The sequence below is a fragment of the Mobula birostris genome, chromosome 27 (assembly GCF_030028105.1).
Source record: "Mobula birostris isolate sMobBir1 chromosome 27, sMobBir1.hap1, whole genome shotgun sequence".
Lineage (NCBI taxonomy): Eukaryota > Metazoa > Chordata > Chondrichthyes > Myliobatiformes > Myliobatidae > Mobula > Mobula birostris.
The window spans coordinates 27,503,912-27,523,278 of record NC_092396.1 but is presented as its reverse complement, the minus strand read 5'-3'; the positions used below and the strand labels follow the sequence as shown (position 1 = coordinate 27,523,278).

Sequence of the window (19,367 nt, the reverse complement as noted above, 5' to 3'; positions counted from 1 at the left end):
ATCTACCTGTGAGGCAACTTTCAGGGATCTGTGGACATGTACTCCCAGATCCCTCTGCTCCTCCACACTACCAAGTACCCTGCCATTTACTTTGTACTCTGCCTTGGAGTTTGTCCTTCCAAAGTGTACCACCTCACACTTCTCTGGGTTGAACTCCATCTGCCACTTCTCAGCCCACTTCTGCAACCTATTAATGTCAGAGAAATGTATACAATATACATCCTGAAATGCTTTTTCTTTGCAACTATCCACGAAAAACAGAGGAGTGCCCCCAAAGAATGATTAACAGTTAAATGTTAGAACCCCAAAGTTCCCCCCAGCTCCCCTCCCACCCGCACGTAAGCAGCAGCAAGCAACGATCGCCCCTCCCCCTACCAGCAAAAAAAACCTCTTAAAAATAATGAACTTAAACAGTTTGGTCGTTATGTGTCCTTATGGCTAAGAAAAGATCTATTGAGCTGTTAATATGTTAACTGCATATTACATTTAATTTGGCCCCATGTATCCATTGTTCATCTGCTTCAATACTAGAAACAGACATCACACTGCTACCTGTATCCAATGCATAATTCACACAAAGCCAAAAACTAAATACTGCAAATGTTGGAAAACAGAAAATGCTAGATATAGCAGATTACGCATGATTTGTGAAGAGCAATGTAACAAATTCACTGGTGCCCCAGATCTGTTGTTTTACCCATAATCTTTGCTTCCTTCTTTATCACTCAGTTTTTATTCTGAGAAAATTAAAGTTTAACAAAAGCTCAGAATGTCAAATCTGACCTACTGTTTTCCCACTTTAAGTGGTAAGTCATAGTACCATCTGCTACCCTATATTAAACAGTCTGTCCACATGTATTTTAAAGATATCATTACATAATTTCTGAAATGTAGTTCAGATCTCCAATTCAAAACCCAAAGCATGTTTAATCTTCATAATTAATTGAATTCAAGCAACAGGTCATTTATTTTCCTTCCTTTCTACATTTTCTTGAACTGCAAAACAATTTTTGAAAAGGGCAACTGGTGGGTCCAGACAGTCTCGCCTACTTAACCCTTATATCGCAACTCTAATTTACATAGCAATTTTGTCAGTACAGTTTCAGAAACCTCTTTAGCCCAAAGCTGTATTTTTGTTTCTTTACAGATCTCTCCTTCGTCTTTCACTATTTCTATCATTTTGAATGAACATTGCATTAAACAAGCGTAGAATGCCTACTTCAATTCATACATGATTGTAATCCTAACTATAGTCCTCATGTTATCATATGATTTAGTACAATCGCTAGGATGTTACTATATATGGTTGCTATCTTACAAAAAGCTACCAGTTCTAGTCTTAATTTTGTGCTTATCAATGAGTGCCTTCTTCACTTTCTCTGTGATCTCTGCAGGTGTACCATGAGGATTGGGAAAGGAATCCATCCAGATGCAATACCTGGATGGTGTCAGGAGTTCTCTCTGGATGGAGGCAGTGGTGTCCGAGCTGTGAAAGTGATTCAACATGGGAATAGACCAGGACTTATTTATAGCATTGGTGAGGCTGAATAGAGTGGTTTACTGACTTTAAAGTTTTTAAGGATTGAAGGGCTGAATTCTTCTTCATTATAATAGCAACAGCTGTAACGAATTTGGTTCAGTGACAAGGATTGATCTTTTATGTGTTTAATTTTACTTTTGGTTAGTGTTTCCAAAAAATGCTTTTATTTTCCTCTTTCAGGAATTGATATCCGGAAAGGGAGAGGCCGCTACAGAGATACCAACATTGTGACATTTGCACCCAGATACCTACTGGACAACAAATCCTCTCACAAACTAGCTTTTGCCCAACGGGAGTTTGCCAGGGGCTTGGTAGGCATGAGATTTTTGAGACTATGAAGACATGACACATTAATTTGTATTTTAAAAATAGGTGTGTTACTAAATACAGCAGGAATTTGGAATTTACTGCAAACATTGTTTTCACATGAGCAGGCTTAATGAATTCCTGTCTGCATTGCATTAAGCCATCTGCGAAAATAGACGAGGAAAAATCTGATAGTGGTGGAGACACTTGCACAAAAGCATCACTTACAGAAGTTTGTAAGCTTGTAGTGATGCAAAAGCAGCAAAATGAATTACTTGAGCAGACCCGGGGCAGGGATGCTGGAACAGTTAATGTAATATGATGAACGTATTCCATCAGTGTTGCACATTGTTAATAGCTTTTAATTAGTTATCAATTTAGCCCATCTGTGATATTGTAGAACTGCTTTTTATCCTTTCTAAAAAGTTTATCTGTTGTATGAATATTGCACTTTGAATGTGCTGCTTAGTTTTCTCTCTCTGCAGCTTTGGTATGCGTGCCTGTAACAGTACAAGATGGATGCAGATTAGAAGACCTATTCAGCTCATTTAGCTCATCCATTTGGAAAAATGCTGCAGTTCTGCTCTCATGACATTCAAGTGCTCCTCCATTGCCTGGAAGAGTATTCTATCTGTTTATTGCTATCTTAACTACGAACATCAGTCCTAAATCTGTGTAATTTGTTCTAGTATTATTGCTTAGGCAACGTTCCTCTTCGTCTCAATCTGCTTTTCATTAGTTCCTTTCCAAGTTCAAAAACCCAGTTTCTTCAGTCATTAAATCATAGCATTCTGATTCTGCTAAGGGTCAATCTAGTGGCTGTTTAGTTTATAATTTGTATACTTATAATTTATATAATTTCATAATCCTCACCATATAAGTCATAAATGAAAATCCAATCTGTATTTTGAAGGTATATAGCCTTAAACATCTGCAAGGCACCAAGCAAATAATAGTTTCTCTATAATGGATTAATTGAAATGTTACCTGCCTGAATAGGCACTTTGGAAAAAATTGTCACAAACTAAATGAAGAAATGTAGTGATATTCATGACTCAGCCAATATTATATCCTTCACTGAATTCCACCAGTTTCATCTCTTCAGTAATTTCTGGTGTATTGCCTGATGATCGCTTGAAATCAGTATTTATAGCTCTGCCAAAAATTCCTGGAACTATTGACTGCGAAAGTTATAGAACAATCAGTCTTATGAGTCACATAATAAAGATTTTTTTGAGAGTTGTTCTGAGTCGAATTAAAAACAAGTTAAAAACAGAAACTTCTAAACTGAAATATGGGTTTATTGAGGATAGAGGAACTAGGAACGCAATTTTCATACTACGAGTGCTTTCAGAAAGGGCAATTGAATATCAAAATGATGTCTTTTTATATTTTATTGATTCACTAAAGCATTGGACAAAGTGCAACGTGAAAAATTATTTCAAGTTCTCGCTAAACTAAACATTGACAGAAGGGACCAACAACTGCTTCAAAATTTATATGGGAATCAAATGGCGGCAGTAAAAATTGATAATATAAGCAGTTGGACAAAAAGTCAAAGAGGAGTTAGACAAGGATGCATTGCTTCACCGGAACTATTTAATATCCATAGTGAAATGATTCTCAGAGAAATAGAAGACCTAGATAGGATAATAATTGGAGGTGTTAACATCAACAATATAAGATATGCAGATGATACCACCCTAATAGCAAGTGCTGCAGAAGACCTACAAATCCTCCTAGGCAAAGTAGTTAAACAAGTGCGGATTTTGGTCTAACAATCAACTGTAAAAAAAAAACCAAATGTATGGTAATATCAAAACAGCAGGGTACTCCCAACTGCCAATTGTACATCAGTAACCAAGAGATTGAACAAGAGACCAGCTTTAATTACCTTGGTAGCTTTACATCACAAGATGCTAGAAGTAAGGTAGAAATAAAAAGAATTGCCATTGCCAAAACCAACTTCCAAGAAATGAAACCCATTGTTACCAACAGACACACTTCTATGACAACAAGGCTTAGGCTACTAAAATGTTACATCTGGTTAATCTTGCTGTATGCTTCCAAAACGTGGACTATAACACCAGAACTCCAAAGAAACTTAGAAGCGACAGAAATGTGGTTTCTTAGAAGAATGCTGAAAATATGTAGAGATAGGGTAACTAATGAGACAGTACTCCAACGTGCCCAAACAAAAAGATCTTTAATGAGAACATTAAATAAGAGGAAACTTAAATTCCTGGGCCATGTCATCAGAAAGGGAGAAATAAAATGCCTTACATTACAAGGCCGTGTGCCTGGGAAACACGGAAGAGGAAGGCAAAGAAGAAAATATATGGACATTGTGAAAGAAATAACAGATCTAAATGTGCGAGATATCATTGACACTGCGAGGGATCGTTCGATGTGGAGAGCCATGATCGCCCAAGCGTATAATGCGCAAGGCACATGAAGAAGAAGTAATTTCTGCAACTTTGTTGATTTCAAGTTAGCTTCTGAAGGCACTTCTTTACAATGTTTGTTTCTGTCAGTAATAGATATGATGAGGAAAGTCAATCAGCTCATCTGCTCATCCATTAAGAAAGAGTATAGTGATACGAACATGATATTTAATTCTTAAATAATTAAACTTTTTACCTAAACCACCATTGTTCAGTGCACTTTGCCTCCTACTTCATTTATAAACCAAAAATGTTTGCATTTCAAAAGTATTTCATTAGAGTTTAAATATTTGATGCAACCCCAGAGCAGTATAACCATGTAAATGTTTCTACCTCACCTTCTTTCTCCCTTGAATCCTTTCATTCTCATTTTGCTTAGACTGGATCCCAGACTCAAATGTGCCAAGATTATGATTAATTTTCTGGGGATGTTAGTACCACTTCTTGATTCCCCCAACAATATAATATTCATTTGAACTTTCTTTTTCAGGGGACACAAAATCCAGATGGTTACATTTCAACTCTCCCTGGTGCCAGCGTGGTTTTCCACTGGCCAAGGAATGATTATGATCAGTTATTATGTGTGCGCTTGATGGATGTTTCCAACTGCATTTGGTCAGGAGGCTTTGAGGTGAACAAGAATAGTTCCTTCCACATAAACATGAGGTGAGAATTGTACCCAGATAAATAAAATAAGGTAGCTTAGATCAGGATCTTTCATAGATATACATGGATATACTTGGCAGAAACTGGTGTGTAGTGCCATCAGTAATACATGTGACAGGTTTGCTCTGATCTAAACAATTACTGTTGCAAATTTCCTTTATGAGGCAATTTTATTCCCTTTACAGAGCTTGTGGACTTTGTATAAGTCTGGGCACCACCATTATTAATATTAATAAACTGTTCAGAATGATAAATACTCTTTTACTCCCTTTTGGGTCTTTTTCTCATTGGCCTCACATCAAAGAGTTTGAATTCATTAGCGCCTATCAGTATCTCCAGTGGAATAGTTGAGTTAGTGGGAGATTGCGAAAACCTAGTGTATTTTCATTGATTGTATAAGTTTTTCAAAACTTTCAGCAGTTTGTGCTACTTAGTTGTTAGTGCAATGCCATTTGTTTGGTTTATCCTTAAAGGAATTTTGTCTATATTTGGATTTCACTAAGATCTGAAGTCCACACTTTTTTTCTCCTTTAGATTTCCTTTTGGATTTTTTTTAACTGCTTGACTGGGTTTTTAAATGTTTGCTCGTTGGTGGAAAGATTGGTGGGATTACATTCTAGTGACCAAAATAGTGGAGCAAAAGAGCCCAATCTTTTTAGGGTGTGGCTTTTGGTTTAAAATTGAGCACTTAAAATTAATATTTCACTGTCAATGCACTGTATGGTTAGGCTAACAGCCAAGTTTGAACTTTTTGTGAAAACTTATCTTCATCAGTCTTGATGAAGAGTTTCGGCCCAAAACATCGACTGGTTAGAACTTCACTATTTTGCCTCTTAATTAAAACATATTATAATTCTGAAATTAGTTAAAACACCTGGATAAAATATTAACGTGCAGATCTTATAGGCTTAGTCGCATGTTATAGATTTTAACTGTTGCTGTACACCTTTTCCTTTTGGCTTTAATGGCATGTTATATTGTGGAGTTCAGGTATAGTTTGATTTCCTATTTAATGCTGGACTATTTAATTTTAGGTGCTATTTCAATAAATATGGCGCATTTTGCCTCAGCATCCCTACAGCAGAGACTGAAAAATGATCACACATTCCCATTCTTGAGTCTGTTGTTGCAATTCCTGGGAGAAGTTTCTGTGTGGGAGAATAAAGTTATTGTTGGAGGTTAACCTCATGATTAACTATCTAAAGCCAGTCTAGCTGTCCACAGAGTAATAAAGTAGAGATTTTTGGGGAAAATTACTGCAAAACTTTTCCTCAAGAAAGATCAGAGCGACACAGAGGTAAGCCACCTTTTAGCCAGAGGATGATGAAATCTGTGGAATTTATTGCCACAGATGTGTGTGGAGGCCAAGTCTTTGGGTATATTTAAAGCAAAGCAGAGGTTGATAGGTTCTTGATTAGCAAGGGTGCCAAAGGCTAAGGGGAGAAGGCAGGGGAACAAGAGTTGAGAGGGAAAATAGATCAGCCATGATCAAATGGTGGAGCAGACTCAATGGTTCATATGGCCTAATTCAGCTCCTATATCTTGTGATGAGCAGGAAGATCTAAATAAAAATGGGTAAATTTATTTTTAAAATTTCATTAACAGCCATGCAACAAAGTGTAATTTCTTTGTTTACAGCTTTCTTTCTCATTATTGTTGCTTATCTCTTAACAAGACGGTTGAAGATTTTAACATCTCTCACCTACATTTTGTTTTACAGGGATACACTAGGGAATTGTCACCTTCTAAGGGTAGAAATCACTCTTAAAGGAGCAACATACCATATTGCATTTAGTAATTCTGAACAGCTGCCACCACCCTTTCGCATTGATAACTTTTCAGAGGTAAATCTCTATGGAAAATTATTACTGCATCTACAACATAATTATGGTTTTACACAGAAACTCCCCTATTTGCTGTCACAAGCTGGATATGTTACATTGATCGATGTTGATTAGGTATGTATACAAAATGCATCATTCTTCAAACTTAATGGCACTTTACAATAAACTAACCTTCGGAGAGAGTTTCAGCCACTCTAAAGTAGACTTGACAAACATTGGATAGCAAACACGTATGTTAAGGGAAGGAGTAGCTCTGTCAAAATTATCTCGTGTCCCCTTTTAGCCCTCTTGCTTTCCGTCTTGAGTGCATTTTGCATGCTTTATACTCCAGGAATTCACTCGATCTCAACTACATCTATTGGAACCATGCCAGGTCCTCGATATCTCTCGTAATCCAGGGTTCGCTGCTCCTGCAAGCTTTGCCCTTCACTCTTAACAGTGAAGACCCTTGAGGTCTCACTACCTGACCTTTTAAAGTCTCCCACTTTTCTGTGGTCCCTTCATCTGCAAATAACCTACTCTGAACAATCTTTGCAAGTTGTGTCTCATATTGTCACAGTTCCCCCTGTGCAAATTTAGATCTTGAACCTGTCCTTTTTCATATCTATTTTAAAACAGAATAGAACTATGGTCACTCATCCCAAAGTGCTTCCCATTATCACCTCAGTTACTTGCCCCTGCCTATTACCCATGAGTAGGGCAATCTTTCCTCTCTCCCTAGTAGGGCCCTCTACATATTGACCCAAAAAAATTTCCTGGATGCACTTAACAAATTCCGCCTCACCTTAGCCCTTAGCAGTATCAAAGTTCCAGTCTTCGTTACAAAAATTTTAAATCCCCTAATATGACAACCATATAATTCTTAAAACTCTGCAGAATTTTCATGAATATTTTTTCTTCTAATTCCCATTGAGTATTAGTATAATCCCAGCAATATAATCATCCCCTTTTATTTCTCAACTCCACCCAGAAAGCATCTTTGGATGATCCTCCTGTAATTTCAACTCTTGACTGTAGTTGTGCATTGCCCTTTGTCTAAAATCCTTCCTACACACAATATTCCAGATGTGGTTTAACGAGGGTTTGCATACCAACTGAGTATAGCCCTATGGATCTTTTTGTGCTTGTTCAATATTTAAAGATCTATGTACTGCACCTGGAGATCCATATCCCTCTTCAATGCATTTTAAAAATCTATTATTTTTAGATCCATCATCTTCATCTACAGAAATGTTTGCCATTGTTTTGTCCATTCACTTAATCTGTTGATATTTCTGTTCTAATGCTTCCTTTTTTATTGTTTGTGCATTAACTTGGATTTGTGGATTTCTATTATTTAAAACTTTGGTAAATGTATTGAATAGTTAGATTATTATTATTGTTCTCTCAGGTACAGAGGTACAGTGGAAAACTTGTCTTGCTTACAGTTCATTTAGATCAATTCTTTATAACAGGGCTTTGAAGTATTACAAGCTCAAACAATAATGAGGTAGATTGATGTCAAGAGTCCATCTTATCATATCAGAAAACCATTACAATAGCCTTATAAAAGCAGGATAGAAGCTGTTCTTGAGCCTGGTGGCACAGGCTTTCAAGCTTTTGTATCTTCTACGCAAATGGAGGGGGAAGAAGAGAGAATGTTCTGGGTCGATGAGGTCTTTGGTTATGTAAGGCAGTGAGAAGTATAAACAGGGTATGATCAGGAGGCTCTTTTCTATAATATACTGAGCTGTTTCTTTCGATCATGAGCAGACCAGTTGCTATATCAAGCTATGATGCATCCATATAGGATGCTTTCTATAGTGCATCTATAAAGTTAGTGAAGGTCAAAGGGGTTTGCCAAATTTCTTTAGCCTCCTGATGAATTAGAGGTGCTGGTGAGCTTTCTTGGTTGTGGCATCATCATAGTTGGATCAGGACAAGCTGTTGGTGATCATCTTGGAACTTGAAGTATGCGGTAACATATAAACAGGGGTATGCAGACTATCTTCTTTCCAGTAGTGAATGACCAGTTCTTTTGTTTTGCAACCATTGAGGGAGGGTCCCAACATTGTAAATCCTTGTCAGTTAGGTCCTTACAATTTAAGTATCAATTTGAAATCAGCTATATTTTGATTTCGATTATATGACTATTTGTCCTCCATATCGGTTTTAACTAAATCATAATCATTAAAGCTTAATCTTTGGGATTTTTAAATATTATTGTAAAGAGCTAAAATGCTGCTTTTCAGACATGTCATACTCTATTCATTGTAAAACCTCCTCCATTAAAACTAACTTAGTTAACTTCTGCCATTATATGCAATTTATTAATTCTAACAAAATTTGTCAGCTTACCCGTTTTTAACATGTGGTTGAAAATGCTTGAGTTATTACAAGTTTGAATACTCTTCTCAGAAATAACTTCTTAAGCTTGAAATGCCAAATTAAATTAAAATGTGACTTGATTAGTTAAATTATCTACCTTTTAGAGTAAAAAGAATGATTTTATGAAGACTTTGGGGACTCAATTAATGGTTACCACTTTATATTACTGAAGTCACCTTCATTTTCCCTGGGATTCTTGTAGATTCCTGGAATGAATTGCAGTGCTGCCATGTATCTCTACTTTATAGCTGCAATTTTCTTTGAAGCATGAATATAGTACGTGCTTTGAATTCTCCTTCTCCTTTGATGGTTTACTTACACATTTACTTATCTTTTCTGGTTTAATTATTTTGTATCCTTCATTTTTCCCTTAACCACTTTGATAGAACAAAATTTCTGACTGATAGCTTATTGTATTCCTTTCCATTTATATACAAAATATTAATGCAGTCATTTCCGCTAGGGCTTTCCAGCTCTACTCATTTACTGATTTAATATACTTTTGATCGCTCTGTTATCTGTTGATTAATCTCTGGTCCCACCTTTCTTCAGATGCAGCCACCACAGTGGTGCATTTCTGTCTTTTTCCTGTATTAATGCCAGTAACCCATGTATTAGAATGCATTAGGGATAATCGTGCTAATTTGTTCAATTACTGTAGAAATTTTAACTCAATAGTCCTTTACTTTATCTTCTAACAGCATTACAAATATAATAGCTTACTTCTTCCTATGTTAGCCATGGTGCTCATTCAGGAAATGAATATTTCCCTCGCCAATGTTCTTCCAAGCAAGTAACTTCCCACTTTATCATCAGAGAAGCCACGTCTGTAGGGCTTTCAGTCCCACTTGCAAACAACGTTTTCTCTATCCCTTCGTGGTATCGTAATATACTTCCCGCTCTAGACAGCCTGTGCTTCAAGTTACCATGTTTGTCATTCTGTCTTCCCTTCTTACTCAACGAGGAAGCAAGTACATTGCGCTTATTGGGTTGGATCATCTCCTGCAGACTCTCATTCTTTTTGTTTCTTGGTTTCTCTGATGTCTGGTGAAAACTGCCTAGGTCAACCCCTTTCTCTATGTGAAGTGTGCCTTGTGTCGCACGTAATATCAGTGATTCTGAACTGACAGTTCATTTCAGAGACATTGATTACAAATGTATTTGCTTCAATAGTCTTGCTATCCACAGTTCATCACATTTTGCAGACCAGACGCACAACCTGATCTGTTATCACTTAGTTAATACTACATTTCAGTCTGTTTTGTTTGTTTTAATTTTATGCGTGTAATGTTTCACGAGATATGAGGAAATGGTAAGGATGCAGATAAAGCAACATTATTTAAAATTGCTTATTTTTGATAAACATTAGATTAATATTAAATGCTGAAGCCATTTCTGCAACTGTGTACTTATTTGTTACAATATCATCATATGTGGTTACAAATATTGTCAAAGAACAACAAAACAGGCCAGAATATCCAGCTGTAGCGGTTTTAGCTGGGTAATCCAATGCATTTTAGCCCACATGCTCACTAGTTACAATTAGATTCTTTAAGTCTTAAGATCAAACCATTCTTAATTTACAGTGCTTAACCTCTTGTGTTTAATTTTCTGATTCAGAGCAATGCTGAAAATGATTCAGTCAGTATGACATTTCCTGCAGTCTGACAAATGCAGGCAGCAGCAAGCAAACTGTTATACATAGTAAAATCTGCATCTGTCTTCACATCAAGTTCCTGATCTCCCTTCTTTACTTCTGTATCAGGTGGCTATTATTTTCAATCAACATGGTGTGGCAGAGCCAAGACTTAAGACAGAAGTAAAGCCATCAGCGTCACTGGATTATGCCTGGGATGAGCCTGTTCTTCAGCCTTTCATTACGCTATCAGTAAAAGGGGCAGGTTCATCAGAAATTACCTGTGATATGAATGACTTCAAAGAGTCTAAACAGCTTTATTATGAAAATTTCATCTACATTGCTGCCGCCCATACCTTCTCTGGGTAGGCTTTTTGTCGCCATGATTTGTTTCCAGTCTGGTTCTTGTTCTTTGTTGGATTTGATCAATTAGCTATCCCTTGAGGGTGATTTCAGAGTGTCATGATGGGCCTTTTAATGGTTTAAGTTGAAAGGGAGAACTACAGTATCTGAAAATTATTGCATGTACATATTAATATCCTCCAGCTCTTACAACACACATAAAAGTTGCTGGTGAACGCAGCAGGCCAGGCAGCATCTCTAGGAAGAGGTACAGTCAACGTTTCGGGCCGAGCCCCTTCGTCAGGACTAACTGACAGAAGAGCTAGTAAGAGATTTGAAAGTGGGAGGGGGAGTGGGAGATCCAACTTTCAAATCTCTTACTAGCTCTTCTGTGTATTGCTTGAATTTCCAGCATCTGCAGAATTCCTCGTGTTTGCGTCCTCCAGCTCTTAGATGTTATTTTCACTGTAATTCTTTCAGTATTTAGTCAAGATAAATAGTGAGTAAATAGATGAAGAGTCGTGGTCAGAAATGTTGACTGTTCCTCTCCATAAATGCTGCCTTACCTGCTGAGTTCAACCAGAACTTTGTGTGTGCTACAATAGATGAAAGATTTAGAGAACAAGCTTTGCCTGTGAAGGAATCTACTTCACTTTATCTTTGAAAATACTAAAAATTATCATTGATTTCTAGCTTTTTCCCATGCCAAAATCATTTCATCTTGTGGAACAATGTGTTTGTGATTTTGTATACTATTTCACAGATTTAGATATTTGCACAATTGTTTACATTCTAGTATGTAAATCAAAGTATGAAAAGTCAGCAGGAGCTTCAAAAATATTGAATGGAGGAGATTGGAACTAAGGTTCTTACCTACTCTTTTTAAAGAGATAAAGTGAATTGATAATTAAATAAAAAGATCAAGCTGATTGTAATGCTATTGCTGCATGGATCGATACTCTAGAGGAAGCAAAGGAGCCTTCACTATACACAGAATTTAGGACACAATGAAAAAGCCTTTCATAAGTAATGTGTTTTACAGCAAAAATAGATATCAAAATTAGAAGCAGTTAAATTGTTTTAATTATAGTGTGCACTAATGTGATAGACATGACTCAGTGGTGTTTGTTTTGGAATTCAAGCTCAAATAAAGAGAGTTCAGCATTCAGTCAAGGTTGACATTTGGCAATGCCTAGGATACCATCTGCTGGTAGTGCAGGTTTTCAGATAAGGTGGCAATCTTCTGTCTCCTCTTCTGTCCTATCAAGTGGAAATAACGTATAAGATTTTTTTGTCTCACTATTTATTTTTCCACCAAAACTACCGAAGTAAATTTCATGTGATCCTGTGGAGCCCTACTCTGGATCATGTTAGCTGGTATGTTTCATGTTAACCGTATATTAATCAATTGCTGGAAGTTACTTGGAGATGTGCTGAGGTTGTGTAAGGTGATGTACAGATGCATCACAATCTAGCTTTGTTAAATGTCCTTTGTTTTAAATCAGGCTTGGAGAATATTCTGGAAGGCCTGCTGCTCAAGGTTCAGAGAAGAAAAATATTAGATTTGCAGAATTAGTTCTGGATGTTGCACCCAAAACTGGAAGAGTGATCCTAAAGAAAAAGGTAAAGGGAAATAAAAAATAATTTATGAGGAAATCCTATCTTTAACTGTTTTTTCTTTGGAACATGGGATATTTTCACTAGACATTGAACAAAAGCCTTAGATCCATCCAGTAGAAAAGTTGTAGTTACTTTTTATTTTGTGCCATTTATAAATTTGTGCACTTTTTGCTTTCGTCTCTTAATAATATTTCAATTATTTAAGGGAACAGTGCTACCTCTTCAATTATTCATCACTGAAACCGGTAGAAAGCGGGTGTTGTCAGACTATTTGACCCAGGGAAAATATTGTACGAGGCCAATTAAGTTCCAAATTCTTAAGGAGTTTTACCTTCTCCAAGCTTAGGACACTGATATTAATTATAGCATTACTATAACACAAATGAAGACATTCAACACATCTCAAGGGCTATAGTCCAGCAGGTAAGATGGCACAACTCTTTGCGTGCAGCTACGATGGGAATCATCAAATATTCCGTTTAGGCATAATACAGTTGAAATTCATGGCCACAGCTATGGATACTTCAGTAAGCAGCATTGTTTTGAGATGCTTAAAAAATCTAACGATACTCAAGGTTTCCAAACCTTTGCCGGCGTACTCAGGTCACGTGTAGTTCCCCTTTAAGAAAATGGAAGCAGGGATGCCACGCAAGTCTACAGGTAACATTAAAATTCAGAGGCCTTAGACTTCCACTCCCATATATCACGCTGGCAAATGTGCAGTCTCTGGAAAATAAAACTGAAGAGCTCAGAGCAAGATTGCTCTATCAGGGACATATCAGAGGCTGCTGTGTACTCTGCTTTCTGGAAGCATGGCTCATGCCTGCAATTTGGAATGCAACACTGCAGACCAATGGCTTCATCATTCTCCACAAAGACAGGACAGCTCAGTCTTTCACAGGCAAAGGAGGTGGAGTGTGCTTTTATGATTAACTCATCATGACACAAATGTGGCAATTCTGTCTCAGTAATGCTCACCCAACCTGGTCCATCTCATGGTCAAATGCCATTCATTTTATCTGCTTAGGGAGTTTCCTGCCAACATCGTAGTAGTGGTGTACATTCCACCTTAGGTTAATGTCAGGCAGGCACTGGAAGAGCTGAGCAACATAATCAGCAGGCGTAGAACAGTGCATCCTAATGCCTTCCGTATCATTGCAGGAGATTTCAACCAGGCCAGCTTGAAGCAGTGTCTGAACAACAATCACTAACATATCACTTGTTAAACCAGAGGACCCAACACACTTGACCACTTGTACCACCATCAAGAATGCTCGCATGCCACCTCACACCCACAGTTAGAAAAGTCCGATCACCTGGCTACTTCTACTCTCAGCTTATAGGCAGAGACTGAAAACAGCAGCATCAGTGATGAGGTCCAAGACGGTATCGTCAAGGGATGTGGAGGAGCACTTACAGGACTACTTTGAGTCAGTGGACTGGACAATATTCAGGGATTCACCCGTGTCTGAATGAATCCACCACAGTTGTCACTGACTTCATCAGGACTCATGTGGATGTGTATGTGCCTTCAAGAACATACTAGATATAGTCAAACCAAAAGCTGTGGATGAACTTGGAGATTTGTTGTCTGCTGAGGGCTAGATCTGTTGTATTCAAGACCAGTGATCCAGAATTATACAAGAAGTCCAGGTGCAACCTACAGAAGGCTATTGTAAGAGGGGGAAAAACAGTTGCGATTGAAGTTAAAGACCTAATCAGGCACACCTCAGCTCTGGTAGGGTTTGCAGGCCAGTACTTCGTACAAAGTGAAACTTAGCATCACCGCCATTCATGATGTTTCACTCTCAGATGAATTCAACACCTTTTGTGCACACTTTGGAACGGAGAATAAAGCTACACCTGCGTGATCCCTGCAGCATCTGATGACCCTGTGATCTCTGTCTTGGAGACTAATAACATAACATCTTTCAAGAGGGTGAGTCCTTGCAAGGCGTCAGGCCCTTGTGTTGTATGTTGTACCTTGTAGGGCTCTGAAAACCCGTGCTAACCAATTGGCAGAAGTGTTCAAGGACAACTTCAGTCTTTCACTGCTGCAGTCGGAGGATTCCACCAGCTTCAAAAGGATGACAGCCATTCTAATGTCCAAGAAGAGCAGGGTGAGCTTCCTCAACAACTCTCACCCAATGGCACTCAGATCTACTGTGATGAAGTGCTTCAAGAGGTTGGTCATGGCTAGGATCAACTCCTGCCTAAACATGGACACAGACCTGTGGCTATTTGCCTATGGTCACAATAGGTCTGCAGTGGATGCAGTCTTACTGGCTCTCCACTTGGCCTTGACCAGAATAACCTACACCATGCTGCTGTTTGTTGACCATAGTTCAGTGTTCAGTACAATCATGCGCTCAGTTCTAATCAACAAGCTCCAAATCTTGAGCCTCTGTACGTCTTTCTGCAACTGGATCCTTGACTTCCTCAATGGGAGACCACGGTCTGCAGATTGGAAATAACATCATCTCCTCATTGGCAGTCAACACTAACAAACTACAAGGATATGTGCTTAGCTCAGTGCTCTTCTCTGTCTACTCACTGTTGTGTAGCTAAGGAACAGCTCAAATGCTATTTATAAATTTGCCAACCAGACAACTGTTATTGGCAGAATTTCGGATGGTGATGGGGGAGGGGGGGTAATGAACAGAAGCGAGATAGATTAGCTGGTTCGTGTTGCAACAACAACCTTGCAGTCAATGTGAGTAAGACCAAGGAATTCAGGAAAGGGAAGCCGAGGGAACACACACCAGTCCTCATCTAAGAATCAGAAGTGGAAAGGGTAAACAATTTCAGGTTCCCGGTTGCCAGCATCTCTGAGAATCTATCCTGGGCCCAACATATTTATGCAAATGCAAAGAAGACATTACAGTGGTTATACTTCATTCAGAGTTTGAGGAGAATTGGTATGTCACCAGAGACACTTGCAAATTTCTTCATATGTACTGTGGAGAGCGTTCTAACTTGTTGCATCTGGTATGGAGGAGCCACTGCACAGGATTAGAAAAAACTGCAGAAAGTTGTAAACTTAGCAGCTCCGTCATGGGCACTAGCCTTCCCAGCATCCAGGACACCTTCAAAAAGTCAATGTCTCAAAAAGGCAGCATCCTTCGTTAAGGAGCCCCATCTCTCAGGACATGCTGTTTTCTCTTTGTTACCATCAAGGAAGAGTAACAGGAGCTGGAAGACAGACATTCAACGTTTCAGGAACAGCTTCTTCCCCTGTGCTATCAGATTTCTGAATGGACAGTGAACCCATGAACATGGCAGCATTTTTTTTCCTTTTTGCACTAATTATTTGATATATACCGTAATTTACATTTTTATTATATATTGCAATGTTCTACGGCTGCTAAAGAGCAAATTCCACGACATATTTCACCTGGGCTATAAGATTGAGTCACACAGGAAAAAAATAAATTTTTGGAATAAGGTCTATAAAATGTAGAGTCTTAGAAGAAAAGTTTTAATTTAGTAACTACTGTATGGCTCTCTGGCAATTAATAGGAATTTTAGTTCTGTATATTTGCTGGAGCACAGAAGAATAAAGGTCCTTCCATGTTTCAATCATAGACAAGTTCATCAGCTGTGGAGTTGTAGCTGAATAATAGGCTGAGTGTTGAATAGTCAACATTGCTGTTATCTGTATTCATAAAAGGTCATGTTGACAATAGGTAGGGGAGATGTTTTGTAAATAGGAACATTTTAAAAGAACTAAGCTTTGTAACTTTAATTTTCTATGTGTGTTCATAGAAGTTGTACAAAAGTGATTCAGACATGCACTGTTCCTATCTGCTTCAAACTTAAATGAACACAATTGATTTGAGGTGTGTTCATTTCTTTAAGGGCTTGGTTCTGCAAGCCCACCATCCGTTGGAAGATATTTATGATGGTTGGTTAAAAGCACAGTTGATATCATTTGTAATGCCTTCATGGATGTATAATGATTTGGCGTACAATGTAAATGTTTGCATATGAAGAATGGCAAGTTCATCAAGTTACTGGAGATAGTTAGTCTCCTCAACCTGTAGCTGGTAAATTATAGATAAGTTTTGGGCTTAAATGGAGGGCAATCAGGAAAAAGACATTGCAGTTGAACTGACTCTATTCAGTGACAGAAAAAAAATTGTCATACTTTGATTAGCATGTATCTTGCTTGCTTTGCCTGTAAAACATAGTAAAATTCTACTCAAATCTTTGTAAATGTAGGAACCAGGTAAAAGATCACAGCTTTGGCGCATGACTGAAAGTGGGATGCTATGCCACGAGGGTTCTTCTCCACCTCATAATCCCAACAAACCCTCTTCTAATAAACAACCAAATTCTGGATTGGTCCTTGATATTGCAGGCTTGAGTGCTGTCACTGACTGCAGGTAAAGTATGGCAAAGCTAAAGAGGTGTAAGAGATAAAAGTTAATTTTCAGACCATCATTATGTCAATAATAGTATTGATTACTGTTTATGTCTTGTGCTACATCTCGTAATCGTCACTGGCCAGTTTGTCTTCAATTAATCAAGTACAGCATGAGGATGATTAAATATACGAGTATTTTCTTGATTGCCTCTCTGGATTGAATATTGAATAGTCATTCCTTAGAATGTTCAGTGGTGGAGTAGTGCCTACAATAATAAGACTTTAAAGTCAATTAAATGACTTTTTCTAGATGGCTCAGTCTTAATTGTCTGGGTTTTGAATAATTGGCTGCCACAGTTCAATACTTAATTGTTCCATTCAAATGAATGAATAAAGTATATCTCATCTTATCGCTGTTATGAATTATGTTAGTTTTATCTTTCCTCTTACAAAGTCAATGCATTTTCCACAACATTTGCTCATCCAAGTGGCCGTTCTTCAGTCTATTGATTGACTGACTGTTCTTCCAGTTGGTAGGCAGACATTACAACTCAACTTGAAACAGTTAACTTCCAAAATTCTTACATATATGGTCTAGGGGATGGTGATTGATAGGATTAAACTGAGGAAGTTTTCCCCTCATTAGTTCAGGGATGTTGAAAGGTTAAATGTTACAGTCCTGATGTCACCCTGGATCTTTATCAACCCGGCCCTGAACGTAAGATTTCGTGTTCTGTTTTTATAATTACATCAAGCAGCATATTTATTCAATAAGTTATCAAGAAAGCTACATTTTATACTTAGTTGTAGGTACATCATCTGTGTATGTTTCATTACTACTTTATCTATTTGCAGGTTTGAACCACTGATGGTGAGAAAGCCAGAGCGACGTCGCAGCACCACCCAGAGTTGGTATTTCCAAGATGGTCGTCTGAGCTGTGGCCAACCAAGAATGGTAGTACAGGTGAGAGCCATGGCAGTGCCAAAATAAATTCTCGTGTCTACTTTCAGCCGTTGCTTAGTCAATAAGAAAGTGACTGCACCGGTCCTTGTAGGTTGCATGGAAAGAAATGCAGGATTTAATATTAGGAGCTGAGAATGATGGTGGTGGGAGATGACACACAAGATGATTTGAGGACCCTTCTTTTTGTCAATGGATTTAGTTTGGTATTGAAACACCACAGTAGAATCCTGATGTAGGAAATTCAACTTGAGTATATTGCTTTTAATTTATTAATTTGGATAACTCCCAAATATTGCTAATGGCAGAGCAGTAAGCACAGGTACATCAACTTTGTATTTGCAGAGATTTTATAAACCTAAACGTGGAGAATAGAGAACTGAGCATAGAACTGTACAGCACAGTGAGGGCCCTCCAGCCCATGATGTGCTGGCTCATATAACTCTATTCCATGATCAATCTAACCCTTCCCTGCTACATAGCCCATAGCCTTCCATTTTTCTTACATTCATCTGCCTATCTGAAAGTCTCTCAAATGCCCCTATTGTGTCAGCCTCAACCACCACTCTGGGCAGTGAGTTCAGGCACCCACCATCTCTGTGTAAAAAGAGCAAACCTACCTTGGACATCTCACCTAAACTTTCCTTCATTTATCTTAAACAGATGTGCTGTAGTATTGACCATTGCCACCCTGAGAAAAAGGTGCTGGCTGTCCACTCTATTTGTGCCTCTCACAATCTTACACATCTCTATTAAGTCACATCTCATCCTCCTTGTTTCAAAGAGAAAAGCGCTAGTTCCCTCAACCATTCCTCATAAGATGGTCTTTTATCCCATCAGCATACTGATAAATCTCTTCTACACCCTTTTTAAAGCTTCCACATCCATCCTCTAATGAGGCAACAAGAACGGAGTCCAATATTCTAAGTGTGGGGTGACCATAGTTTTATACAGCTGCAATATCACCTCGTAGCTCTTGAACACAATCCCCCAACCAGAACAACATACCATAAACTATCTTAATCAAAAGTAACAGAAAGAAATTTATGTTCATATTTAAGCTGTGACATAATGTTACTTCCATTAAAATATCAAATCCCCACTTTCAAATCGCCAATTTGTAACTTCAAAGGAATAGATCCTAATTTGCAACAACTGGTCTTATAAATCAGTATTGGAAGTTCAGGGGTAATTTATGCTGCATTTGCTACTAAAACGATATGTTCTTTCTAAGAGATGGTACCCAAAAGTACCCTAATTCTCCAGGCCATCATC

The 19,367-nt window shown here is 38.0% G+C and overlaps 1 protein-coding gene across 2 annotated transcripts in view; it reads left to right on the top strand.

Moving 5' to 3' along the window:
• The window catches only part of vps13d (vacuolar protein sorting 13 homolog D), a 316,116-nt gene that overhangs the window by 190,644 nt on the left and 106,105 nt on the right, over positions 1-19,367 (top strand). For both annotated transcript variants that reach the window (XM_072245256.1, XM_072245254.1), the window contains 8 exons: positions 1,395-1,537; positions 1,721-1,851; positions 4,781-4,956; positions 6,677-6,800; positions 10,933-11,168; positions 12,651-12,768; positions 16,987-17,150; positions 17,987-18,095. In XM_072245256.1, coding sequence (XP_072101357.1) covers positions 1,395-1,537; positions 1,721-1,851; positions 4,781-4,956; positions 6,677-6,800; positions 10,933-11,168; positions 12,651-12,768; positions 16,987-17,150; positions 17,987-18,095 — 1,201 coding nt within the window. The remainder of the gene's footprint in view (positions 1-1,394; positions 1,538-1,720; positions 1,852-4,780; positions 4,957-6,676; positions 6,801-10,932; positions 11,169-12,650; positions 12,769-16,986; positions 17,151-17,986; positions 18,096-19,367) is intronic.